General features: G+C 46.9%; 2 protein-coding genes across 6 annotated transcripts in view; one reads left to right on the top strand and one right to left on the bottom strand.

Annotated features, from left to right (window-relative positions):
• The window catches only part of LOC310830971 (testis-expressed protein 2-like), a 30,960-nt gene extending 16,774 nt beyond the window's left edge, over positions 1 to 14,186 (top strand). For 3 of the 4 annotated variants that reach the window (XM_083710824.1, XM_083710825.1, XM_083710826.1), the window contains 10 exons: positions 2,445 to 2,645; positions 3,982 to 4,294; positions 5,017 to 5,249; positions 6,197 to 6,343; positions 6,642 to 6,741; positions 7,407 to 7,539; positions 8,750 to 8,887; positions 9,643 to 9,855; positions 10,204 to 10,324; positions 12,030 to 14,186. In XM_083710824.1, the coding sequence (XP_083566950.1) occupies positions 2,445 to 2,645; positions 3,982 to 4,294; positions 5,017 to 5,249; positions 6,197 to 6,343; positions 6,642 to 6,741; positions 7,407 to 7,539; positions 8,750 to 8,887; positions 9,643 to 9,855; positions 10,204 to 10,324; positions 12,030 to 12,155 (1,725 nt within the window). In that variant the 3' untranslated portion in view covers positions 12,156 to 14,186. Of the gene's footprint in view, positions 1 to 2,444; positions 2,646 to 3,981; positions 4,295 to 5,016; positions 5,250 to 6,196; positions 6,344 to 6,641; positions 6,742 to 7,406; positions 7,974 to 8,363; positions 8,893 to 9,642; positions 9,856 to 10,203; positions 10,325 to 12,029 lie in introns of those variants that run through there. The other variant, XR_014557715.1, reaches the window with a different exon arrangement.
• Positions 14,187 to 14,557: 371 nt separating this feature from the next.
• RPL3L (ribosomal protein L3 like) lies at positions 14,558 to 25,845 on the bottom strand. 2 transcript variants are annotated; one of them, XM_083710995.1, is made up of 10 exons: positions 25,685 to 25,845; positions 24,988 to 25,180; positions 24,029 to 24,197; positions 22,499 to 22,634; positions 22,203 to 22,389; positions 21,068 to 21,228; positions 20,146 to 20,247; positions 19,839 to 19,934; positions 15,788 to 15,907; positions 14,558 to 14,702 (listed from the first exon to the last, which is right to left on the bottom strand). In XM_083710995.1, exons 1-10 carry the CDS (start codon positions 25,685 to 25,687, stop codon positions 14,646 to 14,648), a joined length of 1,224 nt encoding a protein of 407 aa, XP_083567121.1. In that variant the 5' UTR covers positions 25,688 to 25,845; the 3' UTR covers positions 14,558 to 14,645. The 2 variants fall into 2 exon arrangements, with proteins under 2 accessions (XP_083567121.1, XP_083567122.1); XM_083710996.1 differs by lacking the exon at positions 19,839 to 19,934.
• Positions 25,846 to 26,734: the final 889 nt, after the last annotated feature.

Below are 26,734 nucleotides of genomic sequence, written 5' to 3'. Positions count from 1 at the left end.
AATTTGCACCCCTCTGAATTAGACTGCACTCCAGTCTAATAATATGTGCAAAAATGCAAATGCTAGGGTAAGGTGTCCATAAAATTTTTAGTGAAAAAATACATAAAATATTAGGGAAATTTATTTGCAACAATGTTATATTAGGAGAATTTTCAGAAGGACTTAAAATCCTGTATATATTTTTTCTTCATGAAATGATGGGGGTGGGGATGAAATATAGAGTTGTATGTAGTGCTCAGAACAGATTTATTGAAATTAATAAATTAGTGATTTCCAATAACTTCAGTGGGTCTACTCTGAGTAGGATCAGCCCTAGAGTACAACAACCCTGACAGGTTTATCCATCTTTAACGTCAGGGCAAATGAAGGGAAAAGAAGACAACCGTTCTCTTTCCTCCACCCCACACCTCCATTGCTGCTCCCACTGATTAAGTTATCTGAGGGGAGCGGATTGCCATTTCTGGAGGGCATCAGAAAAAATGGGTGGGTGGGTTTCCTCAAGCTTCATATTGGCTCTGATTAAAGTCCCCAGGTAATTCAGATAATTTCCATGTTAGCCTGACACCAACTGGGGAGAGTATACCCATATTTAGCTTCAAGGAGGTGTCGCCCTACTTAAGGCACAAATAATGGTTGCCAAGCAACAAAGGCGGAGGCTTTCATCTCCCATCCTGTTGCTGCGCAGTCTCCATCAGAGGCAATGAGGAGGAAAGTTAAGGAGTTGCTTTAAATTGTTTATAATATTCTGTTTTAGTGCCGTAACCTGACTTGGGACCTTAGGGTGAAGAGCTGGCAGTAAAAAAACAACCCCAATGTTCCCATGCTCCTCTCTCAACATGGATTTGTTCAACACTGAAACAGTTCTCACACACACACACCACTAGGAGAGATAATCCTTCCACTGAGAAGCAAAACTAGGACTATCCCCTTTAATAAATTAGATTAATTGATTAGAAACCTTTTAATCAACTAAAAAGGCACCCTCGATTAATCCGGCGACACATTATTATTATCATTTTTTTTATTTTGCTGTTAAGGCTGTTACATATTTATTTATATTATTATGCCTTATTATTAAAGCTATTTATTCATTTCTTGTTATTTGTATGTTGCTTTTCCAAAGGTAGCTCACAACACAGCAGTATTGTTATTAATAATATTTTAAAAAATGCAAATCAATGCATTCTTAGAAAGACACTCTAAAGGCTAAGGGTTGTCTGCAACTCACTGATTATTCGGGGTAGACCTATGAAAATTAGTGAAGTTTGTCATATCCATTAATCTCAGTGGGTCTTTTCTGAGTAGGACAAACACTGGATACGGCCCTCATTCCTTTCAAAACAGCATCTTAAGAGAGATATTCTTTACTCCCTTCACTTTCATACAGGTGAGAATGCCTCTTTTTAAGATGGTGTCTTCCTATATCCCTATATAGGAAACCTTCCTGGGGGTTTTTCCTGTTTAGACCAGTATTGTCTACAGTAGGAATGGGAAATGTTTTTCAGCCCAAGGGCCACATTCCATCACGGGTGACCTTCAGGGGGCCGTACACTAGTAGTGGGCGGAACTAGAGTCAAAAGTGGGCGGAGCAATGGCTGTAACTCCAATACCTTTGTACAGTATAGGAGACTGGATTCCATCCACGAAAAAAGTAGTTGAGGCTTTAGATGCAGGGCCAGTGAGGAGCCTGCCCTGGGGAGGGTCCCACACGCCAGACAGAAATGGCTGGGGGCCACCCATTTCAGTGGCCCTCCAGGGTCTCAGGGCATTTGCATCACCTGTCACCTGCTCCTTTCTTTATCTAGAAATGCCAAGGTTTGATCCCAGGACCTCGTTCAGTATTCAAAATGTTTTCTGTTAAGTTGTGAGACTTCCCCTGTACGCACACACTATCTAAAGCCAAAAGAAGTATGATTCCCAACCCCATTCCAAAACTATTTTAGTCAGATGCAAGCACATTCATGCAGACTTAACATATTAATTTTTTTTTACTTGCTTAAAAGCCATCCTGGTGAGTAAGTAGTTGTTGTTGCTGCTGCTCATTATTATTATTAGTAGTAGTACTTTTATCTATGGGATGTTATTGGGTTGCTGTTTTTATTCTGATTATATATGTTTCCTTTTCTGTGAACTGCTCTGAGACCTCTGGGTATAGGGTGGTATATAAACTTAATCATCATCATCATCATCATCATCATCATCTAATTACTGCAATTGTTGCAACAATTTTAAGAAGGCAGCCCTAAGAAAAAAAAACACACAATTTTATACCAGGAGTTTCCAATGTGGTGCCCTCCAGCCCCAGCCAGCAAGACCAATCGTCAGGTGTGATGGGAGGGGGAGTCCATCCAAAAACATCTGGAGGGCCTCACGTTTGCTACCTGTGTTTTATACTGTGTGGACGGGCTACCTCCCCCACTCTAAACAGAGTTGTTTCTCTCCAGGGGTGGATGAATGAAATGTATTTCTACGATCCAGAGATCTACCACCCATCGCTTACCCACTCTGTGTTCGTGACCTTGGAAGACACCAGCATGACGCTCTCCTACCCCAAGAGCAACATCCCCCGGCGAGCCACCTTTGAGGAAGAGGACTTCAAGGTGACTTTGGTTAGTCACCGCCATTATGAAATGATTGGCGCAAAGGTGAGACACAGATGGGCAAGGAGCTGAAACTACGGGGGCGGGGGCTCGCTGACAATAGTGGGCTAGCAAACAGCAAGGGGTGGAAGGAAGACTAGGAGCAGGTGCTTGGTAACCTGTTGAGTAGCATGCCGTTTGCATTTCATACAAACAAGGCAAAGGCCAAAGTAGAAAACATGAAGAGGAGCCTGCTGGATCAGGCCAATGGCCCAACTAAGTCAGCATCTTGTTCTGACAGTCGCCAACCAGATGCCTATGGGAAACAGGCAAGCAGGACCTGAGCACAAGAGCTTTTCTCCCTTCCTGTGGTTTCTAGCAACTGGCATTCAAATTTACTCCAGCACTGCCAGGCGTTTCATGCCGGTTGTTAGCTTCATGATTACTGTAAAATTTTACTGATGCATTTGATTGATGTTTCATTATTTATTGTTATATTGTTAGTTGTGAACCGCTTGGGTACTCTCTGGAGTAAAAGGCAAAAAGAAATAATGTGAATATTTTTTAAAAATATATATTTTTTTATTAGTTTTCAGTTACAATAATCCAAGAAAAGCCTCATTATTACAATGCCAAATGATAATGCCATTAATAATGCCAATCATTCAAAAGCCAAATTATACCATTTAGGTGCCCCCCCCCGCATGCTAGAATTGATGGTTTGATGATTTACTATATTCCTGCATTCCAAAATCTTATAAATTTCCATTACACTCCAGTCAGAATAACAAACCCTTATACCGCAACTGCAATTTTAACAACTTCCATTCACATTAACACATTTAATGATTTATAGCCCTACAGGTGAAGCATTCAAACTCTTTCATTGTTCTTCTTGTGTTCTTCTTGTGTTCTTCTTCTTGTGTTCTTCATTGTTCTTTCTTCCTGTCCTTGTAGTATGTTTTGTCTATCTTTTGTCAGCCGTTGCTGTTTTCTATAATGCCTTGAGCGGAGCTAGTGTTCCACAGTTGTTTCAAAAAGTTCTCCATATTATGAATAAAATCGTAGTCATCGAATTGTAGAGTTGGAAGAGTCCCAAAGGGACAGTTGGCCTCATCTAGTTCAACTGTCTGCAATGCAGGAATATAAAAACAGTTGATCCCCTAGCCTAGGACATTGGGAGCCAATGTCATGCCTTCCAAATCCTACACAGCTCCCCCTACTCATGACCATAGGTTGTGTTGGCTGGGGCTGGTGGGAATTTTAGTCCAGAACATTCGGAGGGCACTGTATTGGCTACCTCTGCCTGAAGTGATATCTTTGCAGCTTGGTACTCCTGCAGCATATACTGAACAATTGCTAGTATGATTTGCAGAGTTTACACCTTCCCTTGGTGCTCTAGGTCTTCCTCTTCCCACCTGGGCTGGCTCGCAAGAGGATGTGGAACAAGAAATACCCCATCTGCATTCTCCTCCCAGAGCAAGACGACTTGAGTAGCAAAGGCTCCGGTGAGCATGACTTGGAGCACCCAAGAGAGAAGGCTGTGAAGAGAAGGCTGTCTCCAGTCCAAGAGACCGCTCCAACGCATCCAGCTGAGCCCCAGGAAAAGACTCTCTACCTCTTTGGCAGAACAGGGAGAGACAAGGAGGAATGGTTCCAGCATCTTGCAAGGGCCTCCCGGGCAGAAAGCTGTGAGCAGCGTAACACCGTCACAGGTGAGCTCCAACATACCCTCCAACATTTCTCTGATGAAAATAAGGACCTCCTAAGGAAAGTGGGGCATTCTGAGATCAAATCAGAAACTGGGACAGCTGTAAATCTGACTGGGGCTGTCCCTGGGACTTGGAGGGTCTGCTCCAATTACACACAAAAATGTGCTTGCCACATGCTTTTCTCTCATTCATTTTAACTTGGGTGTTTTAGGGGGGGAAATCCTGAGATGCTGTTCACAAAACAAGGTGGTGGAGCAGGAGAGGCTGCTAGGAAATCATTTTCAGACATTGTGGGAGAGTCATGTCCTCAGGCTGGTGCAGTGTAGAAGGGCTATTCCTCAAGTGGGATGACTGGTGCATCCTCCTCCGGCCAGCACTGGGTTCCTGAGGCAGGTGACATTACACCCTAGTCCCCAAATCCTCAATTTTTGCATCACTTCCTTCTGCTTTTGCTAGCCATGGGAAGGAGCAAACTGTAGTGCAAGCGCTAAAGCCGGGAGAGGAAGGAGAGTATGAGCAATGGAAATGCTTCAGTGTCCCCTTTGGCATTGGAAATTGATCAGATATCGCCCACACGCTCATAAGACTACCTTCTAATTCATAAGAACAAGACATTTGCCAAGAAACAGAAGATAAAGATTTTCAGAAACCCGAGGCTAAAACCATGTTTCCTGCTTTAACCGAAGGTAGCAAGGCTCTAATCTCACCCTCTTTCTCTTGGCCAGGTTTAAACCAGCTCAGCCCATCAGGAAAGGGGACATGCAGCAGTGGCAGCAGCAGAGGCAGCACTGATGACCTCCTTTCTCTCATCAAGCCCAAGGACCTGGTTGTTAATGTCCGGGAGAAGCTCCTTTTGGATTACAACATGTACATGTCCCGAATAGTCCCAACAGGGACATGTGCCAGCCCACCCGAGAGCCCCTCCCACAGTACGGCAGGCAGCCCAACACCCAAAAAGGTGAGAAAACCACTGAGATTACCAGGTAATCCAGAAAGAGGGAAATGCTTTCAATATCATCCCCTGGGGGAAGGAAGGCAAAGGGGTTAAACACTCCCTCCTGTTAGTCACTTGTTCCCAAAACTGCTTGCGTTGTTTAAAAAGAAATAAAAGGAGGTCATTGCACATTTATGTATACTGTCTAGTTAGGCCCTTAAGTCCTCATCCTAAATCAGGCTTCCTCAAACTTGGCCCTCCAGATGTTTTGAGACTACAGTTCCCATCATCCCTGACCACTGGTCCTGCTAGCTAGGGACCATGGGAGTTGTAGGCCAAAAACATCTGGAGGGCTGAGTTTGAGGAAGCCTGCCCTAAATCAAAGGTAAGCCTTAGCACATACAATGGTTTTTGTTAAATCAAGCAGAATTCGATGCCAAATGCAGATTACAAATATGCGGCAGATCTTTGGCAAACCTTCAGCGACTCTGTAGTGAACACTCAACAAAATTAACAGAGGAGGGAGAATGTTTTGGAGACACACTCTGTTCAGCTTTTGGAGGAGGCCAAAGAGAATAAACAACATCATTTACTTATTTATTTAGACGATCTATAAACCATGTGATCAAAGAGCTCAAAACACAGCCAAAATCCACAAATTAATTGAAAAGCAAATATGCATGAAACCATTGTCATTAAAACACAGATAATTTGGTAAGACTTTCGAAACAAACATAGGTAGCTGAATTATATGGCTAGGTGGGCTTACAGAAACATAAATGTTTTCAGCAGGCGTCTAAAACAATATAGTGAAGGCTCCTGCCCAATCTCAATCTATTATCAGAAATGTTTTAGAACAGTATCACATGTTCTAGCACTTACAGGTGTTTAGAATGTCTTGCTCTTGGATGATCCTATACAGAATTTAAGAGACATTGCAGTACTGCGACTCCCTTTTTCCTTCCTTTCAGTTCTTTGGGGATACAAATGTCACAAATGACACAAACACGGCTTGGGCCAATGCGGTGCTTGGGAGAATGTTTTGGGACTTCCTACGGGAGAAATGTTGGGCAGACCTAGTTTCAAACAAGATTCAGAAGAAACTAGGCAGAATCAAGGTAAGGAAATTGGCTCATTTTCTCTTCGCCTCTGTTTCTGTGTCCAAAGCAGATGCTTTACCACTGAGCTGTAGACCTTCCCTTTAGGAACCTAGGACTCTTTCTCATACTGAATGAGACCCATCTAGCTCAGTATTGTCTACACTGACTAGCAGCACCTCTCCCAAGTTTTCAAGATGGGGTTGGCCCCATATGCTGGCGTTTCACTGGAAAGTAGTTTTTTGTTTCTGCCTTTCTTTGACTTCCATTCCTGCCAGATTGTTGTTGTTTCTCCTTCCTCTCTTTTGGTCCAACTCAGCTGCCGTACTTCATGAATGAGCTCACGCTCACTGAACTGGACATGGGGACATCCATCCCACAAATACTCAGCACGTCAAGCCCGACCATCGATCACCGAGGTGAGCTGTAGCAGCATGCGGGGGGGGGGGGGGGGACAGATTGAATGAATGAAAAAAGACAAAGTCACAGGAACATAATACCTGTTTCACATTTGTGAGAAATCAATCTTTTAGTGTGGCGGCATCTACATTCTGAAACTCTCTGTCTATTGACATCAGGCAAGTGTCGTCACAGTGCTCTTTTCGGCATCTTCTAAAACCTTGCTTTGTTTACACAAGCCTACCCAGACATATAGAATATTGATGTATGTTTTAATCTGGTTTTAGGTGATTGCCGATTTTATGTCGCTTTAAAGAGTTGTTTTTACTTCTTTTTTAAGTGATGATTTTATTGTTTTATTCTCTTTGCAAACCGCTTTTAGGGTTTTCCTTTACAGTCAAGCAACGTATAAATGTTAGGAAATAAAAAGATTAAATAAATAATCAGGAACCCAAATGACAATGAATTTAAATATATAAGCAACTATGCATGTGTGTGAGTACGAGATATATAGCCACCGTATATGAAACAATGACGTTCTCCAAACAATGCTTAAGATTGGGGGGGGGGGGAGGAATGAGAAACTGAGAGAAACCCACATTGACAGAAGGGCTCATCCCTCCTCAACAGCCATGCACATCTTCATTTGGCAGTGGCCACCTCTGTCCTCTTCTCCACTCTGCAGGGCTTTGGGTGGACATGGAAGTGACCTACAGCGGATCCCTGCAGATGACCCTGGAAACGAAGATGAACTTGTACAAACTAGGCAAAGAAGCCCTGGGAGAGGAGAGTGGAAAGGCAGAGGACGGCAGGGAAGGGTGAGGCCAGCCCACCAGCCCAGCACCAGTCCGAAGAGTGTTAGCTCCCCATTCTCAACAAATCTGGCCTTTAATTACAAGAGCCTGGAAAATTGTGATATGCCGTAATAGCTTCTTAGGAAAAGTTCGGATTAGGCGACTCCACTAATGGGGGCAAAGGATCTATTTACAGGCCTGGCGAGCCAAGCGAAGGTTACATTTCAACTAGATAAAAGCAGGCCAGGGGACGGCAGGAATGAGAAGCAACTTGTGCTCTCTCTGAGAGATTGTGCTGAACCATCTGTTGGATGGGATCATCAACCATCTGTCCTCATCTGCCACAACAGGAGGCAGGACAGCTGGAGTATTATTGATTCTAGGAAAGAGTCCATCGTTTAATCAAAATGGAGATCTGATTTTACAGGGTGGTGAGGACTGTTTGCTTAGGTTCTCTGGTATGTATTTGGCATTAGTAACTTTTGGTGAGTAAATAGCTGGAAGAAAGAGGGGCGGGGGCTTGAGAGATATTACCTAATGGCATTGACACCTACAGGCTTTTATTTTATTTTTGCCTTTTTGTGGTTTGGCAAATGTATAAAATAACACATTTTTGCACCAAATGCACCTTTTCCTTCTCTGGTTAGTAAAAGGAGCTCAGTTTCAAGGTGCTAAGAATAAGAACAGGAGCTGGAAATCATTAGGCAGAACTGGTGCTTTCATTAGATCGAGTGAGGCAGCTGCCACAGGCAGTTGAATTTGGGTGTGACGTACCTCATGATCGTATTTTTATAACATGGGACAAACAAGGCGATACAAGCAATTTCCACACCCATTTCTCTCTCCAGCAGCTAATGCAGAAAGCACAAGCACAATGAACCTGAGAAAATGAACCTAGGAAGGTGGTAGGAAGAAAGCCAGGTGTTCCCTTGATGAGACTCAGCGGCCGAGGGTGTTTTGTTAGGCGGGAATGCTACTCCACAGACAGAGATGCTGGTTGACTTGAAAGCTCCCCAGCCATTTCCTCCCAGCTGCTGAGAAACTCCCTTCTGGACCTCATCCTCTTATGTAGGTCGCAGTCACCACGATGCACCTTCTTAATCCCCGAGGGGAAAGGAATTAAACAGCGCAGGCAGTCCCTGACGCACACAGCATTGCACAAGGGCAGGCCTTCCTTGGCCCTTGCAAATGGCTTACGTTGCTTAGGGTCCTCTCTCTCTTTCTCCCCTTGCAGTGTGAAGCCCCGCTTAATCCTTCTGGCTGACAGCGATGCAGAGTCCTCCAGCGCTGGGTCCTCTGACGAGGAAGACCTCCCCAACATGGAACCCTCAGGGGTCCCAGGAGAAAGGGGTACCCCTCCTGGGGCTGAAAGGTAAAACCAACTAGAGACAGCACAGAACAACCCCCGACAACCTGTTGCCCTCCAGATGCTTTAGACGACAACTCCCATCAGCCCCAGCCAACCACAGCCATTTGAGACTACAACTCCCATCAGCCCCTGCAGCTATAGGGCAAAAATGGGGAGGGGAGAGCTATGTACCCCACCCAGGGGTGCCAGCTGCTGGGGCCGAGCCCTTTTGGACCCCTCAAATATTTTGGGGGTAGGTGCTGGGCACCTCCAACTTCCAAAGAAGTGCAGAGGCATAACCTGGAGCCAAGCGTGGTGTGGCTCCAGTAGCTGGTTCCTTCTCCTCTTCCTGCCATGGAGGAGGAGGGTTGAAGCAGCCTCCTGACAGTGGTGGCACCAGGAGGAGGGGAAGGAGAAGCCACCTGCCATTGAAGCTACCACACACAGGCAGCTCCTCCCAATATCTTGACATCACGTGCATCAGTGTCATGACGCAATGTCAATGTCACCCATGATGCCACACATGCGGCATTCCCCCCCCCCCAACGCCCTCGCAAGCTGGTGCCTCTGACCCCACCTTGAGCTCCTTGGAAGAAAGGCGGGATATTAATGTCATAAGCAAATAAACAAACAAACTCAAATCTACACTGACCAAATTGCCACTTTCAGCAACTTTGGGGTCACATACTCAGTGTTCCTTGATTGGGGCAAATGTCCCTTGCCCAAGACTCGCCTATGTTTCATGGACCAAGGCTGACCCTGACTATGTTTTCCCTCAGCCACGTCAGCGGAAACAGCACCAGCCGGAAGATCCTGCGCTTTGTGGACAAGATTGCCAAGTCCAAGTACTTCCAGAAGGCCACCGAGAACGAGTTTATTAAGAAGAAGATAGAGGAGGTCTCCAACACCCCCTTGCTCTTGACGGTGGAGGTCCAAGAGCTGACAGGCACGCTGGCTGTGAACATCCCACCGCCCCCAACTGACCGAATCTGGTAGGAAGCTAGAAGGCAGAGAGGGGAACAGGCCTCAAAGGGTTTGCTGGGGCCTGTGCTGTGTGACCAGACTGGGGCAAAGGGAAAGCAAGTGAGAAACCCTTGTCCATCTAGCTCAGCAGAGCAGGCTCTCAAACAACGGCAGTCTGGGTAGCCCAGAGAAGTCCACAAGATGGTGTTGCAGAACTGGGCTGCATATATTCCAGGCTACTTCAGTGCTTCATCTCTTGGCGAAAAAATAATCACTGGCGGGGCGGGGGCATCCAAGAATGTAAGGATGGGCTCATCGCAATGGTTGCAGAGGGAAAGGGAGAGTCTACATGAATCTTTTCTGCCTCCTTGCTCCAGGTACAGCTTCCGGACTCCACCACAGCTGGATCTGAAGGTCCGCCCAAAGCTGGGGGAACGAGAGGTCACCTTCATCCATGTCACAGAATGGATTGAGAAGAAGCTTCAGCATGAATTCCAGGTACCTGTCTTCGGAAATAGGCCAGGTTCTGGAAACAGGCGAGCTGGGCTCAAAGCAAGGAATGGAGTCTAATAAGTCATTCGTTAACACAAGATTTGGTTATAGAATCATAGAATCATGATGCCACCTGGTTACCCAACTGTTCTGAAAGCGATGAGACAGATTGCTGAAGGATAGGTCTGGCTATGGCTGTTTACCAAAACAGCTGTAAGCACAGGAAGCCGCCTTGTACTGAGTCACACCAGTGGTCCATCTAGCTCAGTATTGTCTACACTGACAGGCAGCAGCTCTCCAGGGTCTCAGACAAGGAGTCCCTCCATGCCCTACCTGAAGATGCCAGTGGGACCTGCTGCATGGAAACAAGATTCTCTACCACTGGGCTACAGTCCTTCTTTCTTGGGGAATAGAAAAGAGCCTTAGCCCAAGTCAGACCATCGGTCCTTCTAGCCTAGTATTGTTTACAATGATTGGCAGGGACTTTCAAGTGTTTTATGCAGGGCATATTTCCAGTGCTACCTGAATGTGCTGCAGGGGATTGAACCTGGGGACTTCTGCATGCAACACAGGTGTTCTCTTATCAGTGGGCTTTTACAGTTCCCCTGAATGGAGTCTTCCTGTTGAATCTGTCATGTGATGAAAAAAGCCTGCTGGGGGGAGAGGCTGGTGGTGGTAGCGGAACCAGAAGTGGGTTTTGCACAAAGAGTGCAAACTCTGTTGTGGCACTGAAAACTTATCGAGCTGAGCATTCATAAGCACCTTGGTCCTTACCGTATTTTTCGCTCTATAAGATGCATTTTTCCCCTCCTAAAAAGTAAGGGGAAATGTGTGTGTGTCTTATGGAGCGAATTCAGGCTGTGCAGCTATCCCAGAAGCCAGAACAGCAAGAGGGATCGGTGCGCACCAATCTCTCTTGCTCTCCTGGCTTCAGCGATAGCCACACAAAGCCTCTTGAGTGCAGCAGGAGCACTCCTGCCTCTTCGCTCAAGAGGCTTTGCGTTGCTTTCTTGTCTCTTGTTTTCCTCCTCTAAAAACAAGGTGCGTCTTATGGTCGGGTGCGTCTTATAGAGCGAAGAGAAGACAGTGTCCCACCCAGCCACTATTGTGCACCTGGGGTTCCAGTAAAAAACCACAGCAAAGCAGAACCTGCAAACCTGAAGGCTGCCCATCCTTGGTGTAATGACATCAAGAGGTGGACTAAGCAGTGGCACCCATTAGAGAGAGGAGAGAGGAGATGGAGCTGCCCTGTTCAGACACATCAATGAGTTTCCTGCTAAGCGCATTTCCACCATAGGTTGCCTCCAGACTGTTACCACCTCACAGGAGGGTTTGAAGCACATACTGGAGCTCTAGGCTTCCACACTGAAAGTGGATCAAAGTGCAATAAAACCACTTTAAAAGCAAACAGACGTATACTTCTTGTGGTTTTGAAAGTGACAGAGAAATGCACTGGCGAGCATGGGTGCTCAGTAAAGTCTGGATCTTATCAAACCTCAGTGTTAGCTTTGTGGAAGTATATCAAGATGAATGCTCAATAAACAGACTCTGGAGGGGCCCATAGAGAGCACAGTTTTCAGCAGATCATCTCCATTATATAGACCACTTGGATGCACCGAGCCTTCTAGAGGTATTTTTGCTTGCAGAAAACTTGGTGGCATGTTTCTAACCTGATTTCTTTTCTCTCCCTCCCACCCCTTCAACCCCTTAGAAAATTTTAGTGATGCCAAATATGGACGATCTCATCTTACCCCTCATGCATTCTGGTTTGGAATCCCAGCTGCCCACAGAAGGACTCCAGAAGGAATTCCCAGGAGAGGGCGCAGCAAAATTTTGAGGAACTGCCCACTGATGGGTTGGCTGGCTCAAGACGCTTGATGGGATCCTCCAGGATTATCAGGGTCTGCGAACCCAGCATCACCCTTGAGCCACACTGCTGGTCTCATTTCTGCTGGCTCATCTCTTCAGCTTGTCGTTCAGGGGCTTCTCTCCAGTAAAAGAGGTCCCCCCCCACCCATCCTCTGGATATTTCACAGGATACATTTCTCAGTGTGGAGGAGATACTCCAAGATTCTCCCTTACAAGTACCAGTGCAAGGAAGAATTTCTGTAGTGCTGTCATTAGCTTTGCAAAGAGGGGAAAAAAGTAGGGGAGATTCCAAGCCCACTTCCACCTAGGTCCCGTCTTTGCAAATAACAGCCATTTTAAGCATCTTTTAAATGTCAGAACAGTCATTAAAACTGAAGAGGCTAAAGAAAAGAGGGGATGACAAGGAAAGAAAGGGCTCTTTCTGCAAGCAGTCTGAAGTCCTCCTATTTCCACCCAGGTTTGCAATGGTGGGGAGAGAAATCCTAAAATCTGAAAATCGAGCCTCTGAGTGAACCATCTCTCTGACTCCTTGCTATTCACAGGCCAGAGGAAAGGAAACAGAGAGAGTTAACAGTAGAAGCGTTCGTATTTCCCCCAGGAAGGCACGCAAGGAACCTGTGAAGAACATCACACAACTCTTTACTCTGTGAAAATTCTCCCTTCTCCTGATGAGGGGAGGGGAGGTTTAAGGGAATTCAAGCCTCCAAATTGATGAGGAAAGTGTGGAATGCAGGTTGAGACCAAGCGAGAATGTATCACCACTTTAACAGTCAAGGCTCCCCCCAAAAAGAAGGAATCCTGGGAACTTTAGTTTGTTAAAGCTGTTGAGAATTGCAGCTCTGTGCAGGGAATAGGGGGTCTCCTAAGGCACTCTCAGTGAATGGGGTGGAATAACATATTGACGACACAATTTACGTAATTCATTATGTGGCTTTTTAAAATTCAAATTACAAATTCTGAGGAGGGTTTTTTGGCAGGAAAGGATCAACCTCCCCTCACCCTGGCTATGCCCCAATTGTGATCCAGAACAGCAGCATCCCCTTCCACGGCTGGTGGCTGATTGCAGCTGGGGCTGCTGACTACAGGGATTTGAAAACACACTCACAATTGCATCTAGACTAATCCTTAGGATGCCTGAGCATGTGGACTCTGCAGCTAGGACACTCCAGGGCTGGAGGCTGTGGTCAATTTCATGACAGTCTTTGGTGGGGATAGGGAGGAGGTTTTCAAAGCTCCACAACGTCCTTCTTGGAGGTGTGCTATTTACTGCTGTGAGATTAGAGACTATCGAAAGAGGCAACCACAGAACCATGAGTGGAGGAACAAGGCAAGCGTGGCTTCTGGAGGCTTAGCCCTGTTATCTGAATGCTAAAGATATGGACTGCCTATGTTAGAAAGAGAAGCATATTGTGTTAATTCCTGAAACCTTTCCATGCTGTGCTGCAAGTGAGGCAGAAAGGAGAGGTGGCTCTCCTTTCTCAATAGTTATATATACCCTCTGCCTGCCAAGAGCACCCCAGCCCACCTTTGCAACCCTGCCTCTAAACCAGCCTTCCTAGTACCCTCCCACAATGTTGGACTACAGCTCCCATCAACCCCAGCTAGCATAGCCACTATGGACTACAATCCCCATCAGCCCCAGCCAGCATTGGTGGGAGCTGATCGGAGTTGCAGTCCGAAACAGCCTAAGGGAACCAGGTAGGGGGAAGATGCTCTAAACCCATGTCATGTCCCAGGAGATTTCACATCAGGGACATTTAGCAATGCAAAGGAAGCCGAGCCCGTCGTGACAGCTAACCCGGCAGCATGAAGTGGGTTTTAGAGGTACTGTTTCCGTTTCCCATGCAATAAAACATTTTAACAGAGCAATAGCTTTGGAAATTCACGACAGTGAAATGGTCGCAACTAATCAAAGGGCTTTACAAACCACGGATGGCGTGTGAGCCAGAGGCAACTAGAAATGATGGGGAAGGTGAAGGGAAATAAAGGTTTGCATCGATCCCTGGGGGTGTGTTTGCTTTTGTTATTCCTTGTGTCTCTTGCATTTGGTCTCTGTCAAAGTACACAAAGAGGCAGAGCTGCTCATTCTGAATGTAAAAGCTGTTCAACAGTGGAATGGACTTCCTCAGGTGGTGGACTCTTCTTCCTTAGAGGTTTTAAGGCAGAGGTTGAATGGTCGTCTGTCATGGATGCTTTAGTTGAGATTCCTGCATTGCAGGGAGTTGGATTAGATGACCCTCTGGCTCCATTCCAACTCTACAATTCTATAATCCTAAGTCCAGATGATGCTATAAATGCATGGCCCTGAAAGACTTCTGAGACAAATGTGGGGAGCATATACCTTTTCAAGAACATAAGACTAAGCACCGGTTTTGTTTCAGTGTATTTATGTTTGCAACTATTCAAAGCAGTGACAAAGTTGGACTGGAGTCTGGAAGCATCTTAGGAGAAGCCCTTTTCACAATTCCTCCTGGGTTTCCACCTTCCCCTTCACCAGGTGCTTCTTCTGTGGGCCCTGAAACAGAAGCAGAAAAAAATGGCCATGGAATCTTAAAAGCTATGCTTGCAAGACAAAAGGCAATAATTTGCATCAGGGGCAAAAGGGGACTTTTGTACCTTTCTGCTCTTTTTGTTGTTTTGTCTCCACAGGGAGTTAGAGGTATATGTTGCAGGGCAGCCTGTTTTCCTGACTGATGCAAAACTGCCCTTCATTTCCAACAAATGTGGCTAGCAGAGGTAGGCAACATGGTGCCTCCTCTCCAGGTGTTCTGGACTAACAAATCTCATCACTCCTATCCTTCAGGTGCAAAAGAGAGCAGGACAATACCTAATGGAGTAACTTTGGCTGGTATTTGGCCACATTCTCCAGGCTGGGGCCTTCCAGGTGCTTTGAACTACAACTACCATCAGCCTCATCCAGCACAGCCATACGGTGCTGTGCCTGATGGGAGTTGAAGTCCAAAACATCTGGAGGGCACCAGATTGGGGAAGGCTGGTCATCCACCTAATGCTTTCCTTAAAATTTCTCACTTTTTTTTTTTGGTCTGAATTGAAATGGAAAATATATTTTCTACTTGGGATCAAAACAATCTGTTCTTAGGCGATGTATAAATCTCAAAGAGGATATTGCAAAGCTGCATAAGGCACAGGAAAGGGTAATCAAAATTATCCAGGGTATTAGAGCAACTTTCCTATGCAGAAAGGCTACAATATTGGGGGCTTCTTAAGTGTTGGGGGGAGGCAAATAAGATAGGACTTGACAGAAGTTTGCAGAAGTTTGTATGATGTGGCGGTATCTCCCCCCATAATACTAGAACCCAATGGAGACAAGCTGACGCTTGGGTAGCTGTGATTCTTGCATTGCAAGGGCTGGGGTCCCTTCCAACGCTACAGTTCTATGATTCTGTAAGTTTCAGGACAGAGAAAAGAAATGGCACAATGGGATTGTGCTTCTTAGATATGCCCAGGGTAGGAAGAAGTTTTAGTACCCTTATCCCAAGTATTGGTTTGGCAGCACTGCTTCCCCCAGTCACATTTGGTCACATATCCTTCGCAAAAGGTTTTTTCTTCTCTGCATCATGTTTCGCAGCTAAGACTCACCATGAAAGCACGCTTTTCCTGAGCCGTCTGGAAGTGTCCATGACCAAACTTGGAGGTCGTGTCAATGAATTTCAGCTCCACGGGTTCCAGGGCCTTCCTGCTTGTATGGACCAGAAGGGACTGGAAGAAGGGAAAGGGGTCCATTAAATGAAAGTGCAAGGGTGAGGGGGAAGAGTTTTCTGTGGGGAATCGCTTGTTGAACATGGACAACTTAGCTGAGTGACATGGGGACAACCCTACCATTAGGCAAGGTGAGATGACCACGACAGGTGGAAGATATGGGGGTGAGGCAACCCCTTGACTATTCAGAAGTGCCATGGTCAGACCACTTCCTGGTGCAACTGGACTTCTCTGCGACCCATCCCCTCTGCAGGGAGGTGGGACCGATTCGGATGGTCCGCCCCCGCCACTTAATGGATCCAAATTGTTTCCAGAGAGTGGTAGGGGATGCTTTATCCCATGTTGATGGCCTTTCAGCCGATTCCCTGGTGGCCCGCTGGAATGTGGAGTTAACCAGGGCTATTGACCGTTTGGCTCCGAAGTGCCCTCTCTGATTGCATGGAGCCCGGAGAGCCCCGTGGTTTTCCACGGATCTGAGGGCAATGAAACAATCGTTGAGATGGCTAGAGCGCCGGTGGCGGATAACTCATTCCGAATCTGACCGGACAAAGGTTAGAGCTCAACGTCGAGCCTACCAAGTGGCGATAGCGACGGCGAAGAAGACTTTCTTCACCGCCTCTATTGCATCTGCAGAAAACAGCAGCAGGAGACACTTTCAGGTGGTTCACAATTTAGTGGAACCACCTGTAACATCGGGGCCCAGTACCGGCCACATGTTCTCCTGCAATGATTTTGCAAATTTTTTTGCAGATAAAATCGCTCAGATTCGGGAAGAAGTAGACTCCACCGTGGGAGCAGGGCCGGGGCGGGAGAGTGCTAGAGTCCTGTCTGGTCAAGTTGTGTGGGATCAATTCCAATCTGTTACCTCCGAGGATGTGGACAGGCTGCTTGGACGAGTGAAGCCAACCACCTGTCTCCTGGATCCTTGCCCATCCTGGCTTATAAAAGCTAGCCGGGAAGGACTGGGCGATGGGCTTCGTGGGGTGGTGAATGCTTCCCTCCGTGAGGGAGTCTTCCCAGACCCGCTGAAAGAGGCGGTTATTAAACCGCTTCTTAAAAAACCATCTTTAGATGCGGCCACGATGGCCAATTATCGCCCAGTCTCAAACCTTCCATTCTTGGGCAAGGTGATTGAGCGAGTGGTTGCTGAACAACTCCAGGCACGCCTGGAAGAAGCGGACCATTTGGATCCCTTCCAGTCGGGATTCAGGCCTCATCATGGGACTGAAACTGCCTTGGTCGCACTGGTTGATGATCTCCGGCGGGCTAGGGACAAAGGTGAGAGCTGTTTCCTAGTTCTGCTGGATCTCTCAGCGGTGTTTGATACCATCAACCATGACATCCTTCTGGACCGTCTTGAGGGGCTGGGAGCTGGGGGCACTGTCATCCAGTGTTTCCGCTCCTTCCTCCTGGGCCGTGTTCAGAAAGTGGTGGTGGGGGATGAGTGTTCAGACCCCTGGGCTCTCACTTGTGGGGTGCCCCAGGGTTCTGTCCTCTCCCCCATGCTTTTCAACATTTACATGCAGCCGCTGGGAGAGATCATCAGGAGGTTTGGGCTGGGTGTTCATCAGTATGCAGATGATACCCAGCTCTACCTCTCTTTTAAATCAGAACCAGTGAAGGCGGTGAAGGTCCTGTGTGAGTGTCTGGAAGCGGTTGGAGGATGGATGGCGGCTAACAGATTGAGGTTGAATCCTGACAAGACAGAAGTACTGTTTTTGGGGGACAGGAGGCGGGCAGGTGTGGAGGATTCCCTGGTCCTGAATGGGGTAACTGTGCCCCTGAAGGACCAGGTGCGCAGCCTGGGAGTCATTTTGGACTCACAGCTGTCCATGGAGGCACAGGTCAAATCTGTATCCAGGGCAGCTGTTTACCAGCTCCATCTGGTACGTAGGCTGAGACCCTATCTGCCTGCAGACTGTCTCGCCAGAGTGGTACATGCTCTGGTTATCTCCCGCTTGGACTACTGGAATGCACTCTACGTGGGGCTACCTTTGAAGGTGACCCGGAAACTACAACTAATCCAGAATGCGGCAGCTAGACTGGTGACTGGGAGCGGCCGCCGAGACCATATAACACCGGTCTTGAAAGACCTACATTGGCTCCCAGTACGTTTCCGAGCACAATTCAAAGTGTTGGTGCTGACCTTTAAAGCCCTAAATGGCCTCGGTCCAGTATATCTGAAGGAGCGTCTCCTCCCCCATCGTTCTGCCCGGACACTGAGGTCCAGCTCCGAGGGCCTTCTGGCAGTTCCCTCACTGCGAGAGGCCAAGTTACAGGGAACCAGGCAGAGGGCCTTCTCGGTAGTGGCGCCCACCCTGTGGAATGCCCTCCCATCAGATGTCAAAGCGATAAACAACTACCTGACATTCAGAAGACATCTGAAGGCAGCCCTGTTCAGGGAAGTTTTTAATATGTGACATTTTAGTGTATTTTTCATCTCTGTTGGAAGCAGCCCAGAGTGGCTGGGGAAACCCAGCCAGATGGGCGGGGTACAAATAAATTATTATTATTATTATTATTATTCTCCATATGTTAGTCTTACACCATTTGTTGGCATCCGTCTGTCTCGAGAGACAATGGAGTGCGCCTCTAGGGGTGAAGTTGAACCGCTGGAGAATCACAGTGCCTGCTGTGGCTGCAGAGACCAGTAACTTGTAACTGTTGCCTCAACCCAATGTAAGTTTGTAGCAGGCAAGTTGGTGGCAGGCAATTTAGGTGCAAAACCCATGCCACAGGCCAGTCTCTGGTCTGTCGAAAGGGAACCTTGCTAGGTCAAGGTTAACAATAATAGGTAAAGGTAAAGGGACCCCTGACCATTAGGTTCAGTAGTGGCTGACTCTGGGGTTGTGGCGCTCATCTCGCTTTATTGGCCGAGGGAGCCGGCGTACAGCTTCCAGCACATGTGGCCAGCATGACTAAGCCGCTTCTGGCGAACCAGAGCAGCGCACGGAAACGCCGTTTACCTTCCTGCAGGAACGGTACCTATTTATCTACTTGCACTTTGACCTCTTTTCGAACTGCTAGATTGGCAGGAGCAGGGACTGAGCAATGGGAGCTCACCCCCGTTGTGGGGATTCGAACCACCGACCTACTGATTGGCAAGTCCTAGGCTCTGTGGTTTAACCCACAGCGCCACCCTGTTAACAATAATAAATAGTATTAAATCGTAAGAATGAGAATGATTGCTTAACGTTTATCTCCTGCCTTTCTTAAGAGGTGTTTACAAAGGCTGCTCATTGTCTTTCATGTTTCTTAACTTCTTGTGGCCCTCACAACACTCCTGTAAGGCAGGCTGATGTTATTGTCCCCACAGCAGCTCCCAAAGCCCTTTAGAATGGACGCTTAGCTGTAGCCCCAACTTCCTTTCTCCCTCGGGATCAAAGCACCTACAGTCTCGTGCCATTATTAGTACTACTGTTGATTATTACTTCAATTCGTTTCCCACCCTTCACTATCAGTACCTAGGGTGGGTTATGACAATTTAAGATTCAATATTAAAACCAGTTTTAAACAAATGAAAGCCCCTGGAATAAGGTGACTACAAAAGACAGATATCTGATGTGTCAAGAGAGGTATATTCAGCATACAACGGACACTGCCTAGCAAAGGTGCACAACTTTGGGGTTGCTCCAGAGATTGCTCTCTCCTGGACTACAAGCAGCCAAAATGACTGAGGATGATGCAGCTACCAAGAGGGCACTTTCTGCTGACCTTAACACCTGAGAGTGTGCCTGTAGGGAAGGAGGCAGTCTCAGGTATTTGGGGCCTAAGTCATTTAGGGCTTTAAACACCTTGAATTGGACATGGAAATGAACTGGCCACCTGCTCATTGCTTGGGTCCAAATCCAACCAGTCTCCTTTGGGCCCCACCCACCCTCACAGGAAGTCCCATCTCCCTCACACTCCATGTCTCTGATACAGGCCTCACCTTCCTGAGGGTGAGCACCCGCTTCTTGGTGCCCACCACACAACCCTTCACCATCACGAAATCATTGTTGACTTCTCCATACTTAGGGAATCCACCCTGGGGGGAAGAAAGGTGAGTTAATGTAGAGAAGGAAGCTGCCAGGCCAGCAACAGAGTGCCCACCACAAATCTGGGCACAAGTACGTAAGGGGAAGAACCATTGTCATAGTCACGGGTTCGAGTCCCACATTGGTCAAAAGATTCCGGCATTGCAGGGGGATTGGACTAGATGACCCTAGTGGTCCCTTCCAACTATGATTCTATTTTACCAGCGGGGTAATTGTTTTCTCGGTTGTGTCATAATTGGTGGAGGCGTTGTTCTTCACCACTTTGCCATCTTCTATGTGAACCCCGCGCCCAATGCGGTAAACCTAAGGTGAAGAAGAGATGAGGCTCTGTTATGTTTGCAGTTTTGTTGTTGCTGTTGTTATCAAATTAATATTAAAAAAGAAATAAAAGACCAAAATAAACTATTACTCCATCTTTCCACCTGGCACTTTTGAACCTGTACATGGAAACAGAATGGAATTTGAAAAGTACCAGCAGCCTGGAACTGTATTGTTAAATCCTGGAAGACCTTTAATCTTAATAGGATTTATGGCATTCAAGGGTTTTGCAAATTGCCCTTCTTGAAAAGATTTGTCACAAACCAAAAGTATTTAAAGGGCAAAGCTTGAATGACCAAGTTTTATTCATCTATGGCCTGATTTTATTTCTTATTGAAATAGGTGCCAGCCAATGTCTGGCTCCTTTAAGACTATATAGAATCTCTATTCTCAGTAATGATGGAACTCACAGGTGGAGAATACTTTTATTTTTATAAATCTATATTACTTGTAAAGAGAATCTTTGTACGAGTAAATACTTTATAATCCCTTTGGATTATACCTTTGTCCTTCTAGGCTGTGACACTTTATGGTTTAAATTTTTGAGTCTTTGTTTCTTTTTAAAAAAAAAATTAACAACAAAAGAAAGAGTTCAGGTGCTGGGGAGCTATTGCCATCAGCATTTCCCAGACTCCCAAGAGATTGGGTGAGCAGGTGGGTATGGAATTGTGACGTTAGCCTGGGGCCAACCGGAAGCAGACTCAAGTCCGTTGTGAATGAGCCCAAAAGAACAGGAAGGAAGGAAGGAAGGAAGGAAGGAAGGAAGGAAGGAAGGAAGGAAGGTGAAGGAAGAAGGGCACTGTACCTTCTTGTTAAGTTCAGTGCGGTGATGGTAGCCTTTCTGGCCAGCCCGGGCAATGGAGTAGCCCACTCGGGCAGGATGCCAGGCTCCAATACATGCGACCTTACGCAGTCCTTTGTGAGTTTTCCTCGGGAGTTTCTTAGCATGCCACCGACTTGTCACACCTAAATGAAAAAGGTCATGTTGTTAGAGGTTGTTAAAGTCTCCCTGCGCAAGTTTTTCTCAGACAGCCCTAGAGATGCCAGGGATCCATGCAAAGTTCAGCCTACCTCAACTATGCTATCTTCCTGAAAAATAAAGCAAGATTCTAGTCCTCATAGAATCAGACTAAAGGGGTGATTGAAATAGAAACATAAGAAGCTTCCTTATACTGATCAAGCCTTTGGTTCATCTATCTCAGCTGTCTACACTGATTAGCAAAGGCTCTTCAGGGTTTCAGAAGACAATGGTTTCTTCCAGTCCTAGCTAGAGATACCAGAGACTGAACCCTGGAACCTTTTGCATTCAAACCAGATGCTCTACCACCGAGGTACAGCCCTTTCCTTTTTGGACTACAACTCACATCACCATGTCTGGGGCTTGTAGTCCAAAATATCTGCACAGCACCAGGCTGGGGGGGGTGCTCTAAGCCCTGAAACAGAAAAAAGGCCTAGATGTTCTCAGCAATGAGGTCTAGAAACTTGTTTTCCCAAAATCCTGGGTACTCCTGGAATCAATCATTTTCTTCTGGGGCAGCATTTTGCATATATTGGGCCTCAAAAGCATGCAGAGTCCTACCACCCACCCTTTCCCCTCCCTTATCAAGGCTATGATAGCAACTGCCCCAAGTCAATCTGGCCACAATCTATGCCAGCCTTCCCCAGCCTGGTGCCCTCCTGATGTTTTGGACTACAACTGCCATCAGCAAGGCCGTATTAGGCTGGGGCTGATGGGAGCCGTAGTCCAAAACCAGTGAAGACTTGGGTGACCTTAGGTCAATCACTGCCTCTCATGGTTGTTGTGGGGATTGAAGGGGGGGGGAGAATCATGTATGTCCCCTTGAGCTCCTGGGGAAAGAAGATGGGATATCAATGTGATAAATAAGTAAAGTAATAAAGAAAACATCTCTATGCCAAGGCTCACCACTGCTCCTTCCTACCTTTCATCCCATGCCCCTTAGTGACACCAATGACGTCAATCATCTCGTTCTGGGAGAAGACGGTGCTGACGGGCACTTGCTTCTCCAGCTTCTCGTGAGCCCAGTCCACCTTCTCTGCCACGGTGCCCCCGTTCAGCTGGATCTCCATGATGTGAGCCTTCTTCTGCCTCAGTGGCAGGAGTTTCATCTGCAGTCAAAGAAGCTCAGCGTTAACACAATGCAACAGAGAGTGCCACCGCTTTGCAAAGCACTGTTCTTCCCTAGGGCTGCCCCAAAGGATTATGGGAAGGCTTCACCTGGGTGTGCACGATGATGCGGATGACCTTGCAGTACTTCTTCATGGCTGCGAAATCCTTCTCCAGCTGCTTCTTCCCGGCCTCATCCTGCCATTTCTTGCAGTACTTGGTAAATGCTTTCTTCTTGCTCTTGTGCCTGAAAAGGAGAGACATATCCCATCATGTACCATCAGCCACAGGGTTTAGGCTGTGAAAAAGGCAACTTCTGTGCTAGAGATGATTAGGAAACGAACTGAAAATAAAGCTGCTAATTTCATAACGCTGTTATACAAATCTATGGTGCAATCCTGTTTGGAATAGGGACATCCTACCGTACCCTCCGTATAGTACAAGCTATGGTTTTCCCAGTAGTCATGTATGGAAGTGAGAGCTGGATCATAAAGAAGGCCGATCGCCGAAAAATTGATGCTTTTGAATTATGGTGCTGGAGGAGACTCTTGAGAGTCCCATGGACTACAAGAAGATCAAACCTATCCATTCTTAAGGAAATCAGGCCTGAATGCTCACTGGAAGGACAGATCCTGAAGCTGAGGCTCCAATACTTTGGCCAGCTCATGAGAAGAGAAAACTCCCTGGAAAAGACCCTGATGTTGGGAAAGATGGAGGGCACAAGGAGAAGGGGACGACAGAGGGTGAGATGGTTGGACAGTGTTCTTGAAGCTACAAACATGAGTCTGACCAAACTGCAGGAAGCAGTGGAAGACAGGAGTGCCTGGCATGCTCTGGTCCATGGGGTCACGAAGAGTCGGACACGACTAAACGACTAAACAACAACACCATACCCTCAAACATTTCCCCAATGAAAACAGGGATGTCCTAAGGAAAAGTGGGACATTCCGGGATCAAATCAGAAACCAAGACAGCTTCTGTAAATCCAGGACCGTCCCTGGAAAATAGGAACACTTGGAGGGTCTGCCACAGGCAGCAATGCTTCTGAATATCACTTGTTGGAAACCACGGGATGGAAGAGTGCTCTTATGTTCAAATACTCCTTGCAGCTTTCCCACAGGCAACTGGCTGGCCACTGTGAGAAGAGGATGCTGGACTATATGGGCCATTGGCCTGACCCTGCAGGTTCCTCTGATGTTCTTATGTTATGTTCTTACTGCACATTTCCACCAAGGAATCTGCAAAATGGCCTGCCTGCATAGTCCAGCCTTTCTGCAACCTGGGGCCCTGTAGGTGTTTTGGACTACAACTCCCATTACTCCTAGCCAGCACAGCTGAGGCTGATGGGATTTGTAGTGCAAAACTCCTGGGGGGTGACCACTACCGGCACCTTTGGAGGAGGCACAAGAAACCAGCTTAGCATAGCTCATCAGCCAGCAGATGCTGCTCTAAGTCTTTTACAAGAGGAAGCCCTTTCATGACACACCTCACACTGCCCAATGGTAGGGCCAGCCCTGTTTGTAACAACCAGTTAGAGATGTTTCCTCCACATGTATGTGCTGATTGGACATTTGCTATGTGGCACCTGTGGACCATTTTGTCTGCCCATTCCCTCTGTCTGCCACACAGGAAACCGCTCACCAGTTCTTGTAGAAACGTCTTCTACATTCATCGCTGATATGCTCTGCAAAGATGGTCTTGAAATTCCTCAGCCCCCTGGGTGTCTCGATGTAGCCCACCAGTCCAACGACTACCAAAGGTGGTGTCTCTATGATGGTGACAGCTTCCACCTCCTCCCTCTTTGAGACCTCTGAAAATTAAAGGGACACAGAAGAAACAGGCTTAGAATCACAGGAAACGGCCTGGTGCAGAGTTAGATTGCTGGTCCGTTTAGCTCAGTATTCAGCTGGAATGGGAACCTTTGGCCCACCGGATGCTACAGTACCAGTGCTTTTTTTCCAGGGGGTACTCACAGGTACACAGTACCACCACTTCTTTTAGCTGATGTTAAAAAGTGTGGCACTTAGCTGTAAAAACTTCATGGTGAGTACAGACACTTATTTTTCTGTGAAAAAAAAAGCACTGTGCAGAATGACAACACCCATCAGCCCCAGCAATATTAAATTACCCAAAATGCAACACCCTTCCTCACAGTGTTGTATAGGAGTAATTAATATGGTGGGTGACCACTGCAGATCAGATTTGGCTTCCAAATTCTTATTCTTATTCATATTGGATGTCCTGGTGGGGTTGAGTGGATGAGTGAGTGACTGATGGCAGTAGTTGGGTCAGGCTAGTTGGTGATGGTTCCTTCTGAGCCCCAAGACCATCAGCAGGTGCTCAATCATGCTGGGGGTTGGTGCCTGCATTTGAACACAGGAATCTGCTTTATACCAACTTTGGTCCATCTAGCTGTCTGTTCTTACTCTGACTGGCAGCACTTCCCCAGGGCCTCAGCCAGAGAGAGGTTTTTCCCAGGCCACCTCTTTGCGACCCTACAAGTGGAGATGCCTTTGAGGACCTTTCTGTGCTCCACCACTAAGCTACAGCCCTTTCCCCCCGGCTTTGCGTCGACTCCTCCCATGAATCCTTCCACTTACTTAGCCCTGGCCTGTAGTGTTCCCGGAGGATGTGAGTCATGCCTGCTTTGTAACCCAGGAAGGCCGTCAGGTGAACCGGTTTGCTGGGGTCATCTTTGGGCCACGTCTTCACCTTCCCGCGGTGACGGTGGCTCCTCTTGTGAGGGAGGAAGCCCAGGTGGCCATGCCTGGGAGCTGAAAACTTGCGGTGGGACTGGGGAGGGGGATGAAAAAAGGGGTGAAAGTAAAGCACACCCACACCCACAAAGATAACGGTCATTGACCAAAAAATTTCCCAGTGGGGTTCCCAAGAACATCCCAGTGGGATGCTTTGGGATTTGAACTCCTGGATCTCCCAGGTCCCAGTCCAGCACAGTTATGGTCCTCAGTGCATGACAAGCTACTGATTAATACAGCAAAGGGGGTCTGTGAGGCTGCAGAAATGCGTTGAAGTGGGGCTGGGTGATCCTTGGTGTGAGGATAGATCCATTACAAAGTTTATTGTGTTTCTGGGAAAATGCTGGAGAGTGTTTTATGTATTCAAAATACTTATATGCTGCTTCTCAGGGTACAGCCATCAGAATGAAGCTTACAAAAGTTCATTAAAACTGCAAAACCATCACATGGTGTCTCTCCATCACAAAACTCCCAGCCCCATTGTTCCTAGATCACCCACCCACCCCAAGGGAGGCCTAGCCCACAGCAAGTCAGTACTGACCATGATCAGACGTCTTCTCAGTCCCGGTCGGCAATAGCGAAAGAGGCCACCAGCAAGTGACTTGGTTGCCTAATACCAAAGATGTTTCTCGGCCCCCAAGACATAAATTTAGCAGCTGGCTTCATTCTGATGCTATATTCATTTCATACCCGGGCAAGCTGACAGGGGCCTGACACCACCAGCAATTGGAATGGAGACGAAAGGTCATCTTGGAAGCAGGGGTCTCAGTTTACCACCATGTGCAATTACCATCTATGTACGGCAGACGGGAAGGGTCAAAATTCTGCCTTGCCACCTGGGGAACATGTCAGTCGTACATCAGCCTAGGTAAGCGAAAGAATAAGGAAGTGTGCCCCAGAGTATGCACAGTGCTGACTATTTGCCATTCAGCACCCACAGTTAATACATATAAGCATGGGATTGGCACTGCTAGCAGATGAAAAGAAATTTGGGGAAAATATTTATGAGGATAAGGTTATCAATGGTTACTGGCACAATGGCTATGTTCTATCTAAATCCACTGTCAAAAGCAGAATGCCATTGTGCTAGTATCCTGTTATGTGAGCTTCCCAGAAGAGGCACCTGGTTGGCCACTATGAGAACAGGATACTGGACTAGATGGGCCATTGGTCTGATCCAGTAGTTGGGCACTTCTTACATTCTTAGGAGAAACTATATCTCCAGTGCACTGAGACTCCTTATGACATAGAAGTCCACTGAAATTGGTATTGGTAAAGCTTCAGGAAAAGACACTTAACAGGTTACACACATGGTGCTGTATACCTCAAAAGTTAACCTAAAGAACTTTGGGAAACATTCTTTGGGTTGACCCACGATTCAAGTATGTTGGAATAAGGTGTTGGCAGAGTATAGCAAATTAGCTGGGCACCTTATTGTTTAAAACAACAGCAAAAAACCCTGGCATTATTGACTATTTCTGACAAAACAGAACCAAACCAAATCATTTAGATAGATAAACACCTTTTTATTAGTAACTGCAAGACAAGTAGTTGCAAAACATTGGAAAAATGATGCTGGACCTACAATGCA

This window comes from Podarcis gaigeae (genome assembly GCF_964106915.1).
Source record: "Podarcis gaigeae genome assembly, chromosome: 14".
Lineage (NCBI taxonomy): Eukaryota > Metazoa > Chordata > Lepidosauria > Squamata > Lacertidae > Podarcis > Podarcis gaigeae.
This window is presented reverse-complemented; position numbering and strand designations above follow the sequence as displayed.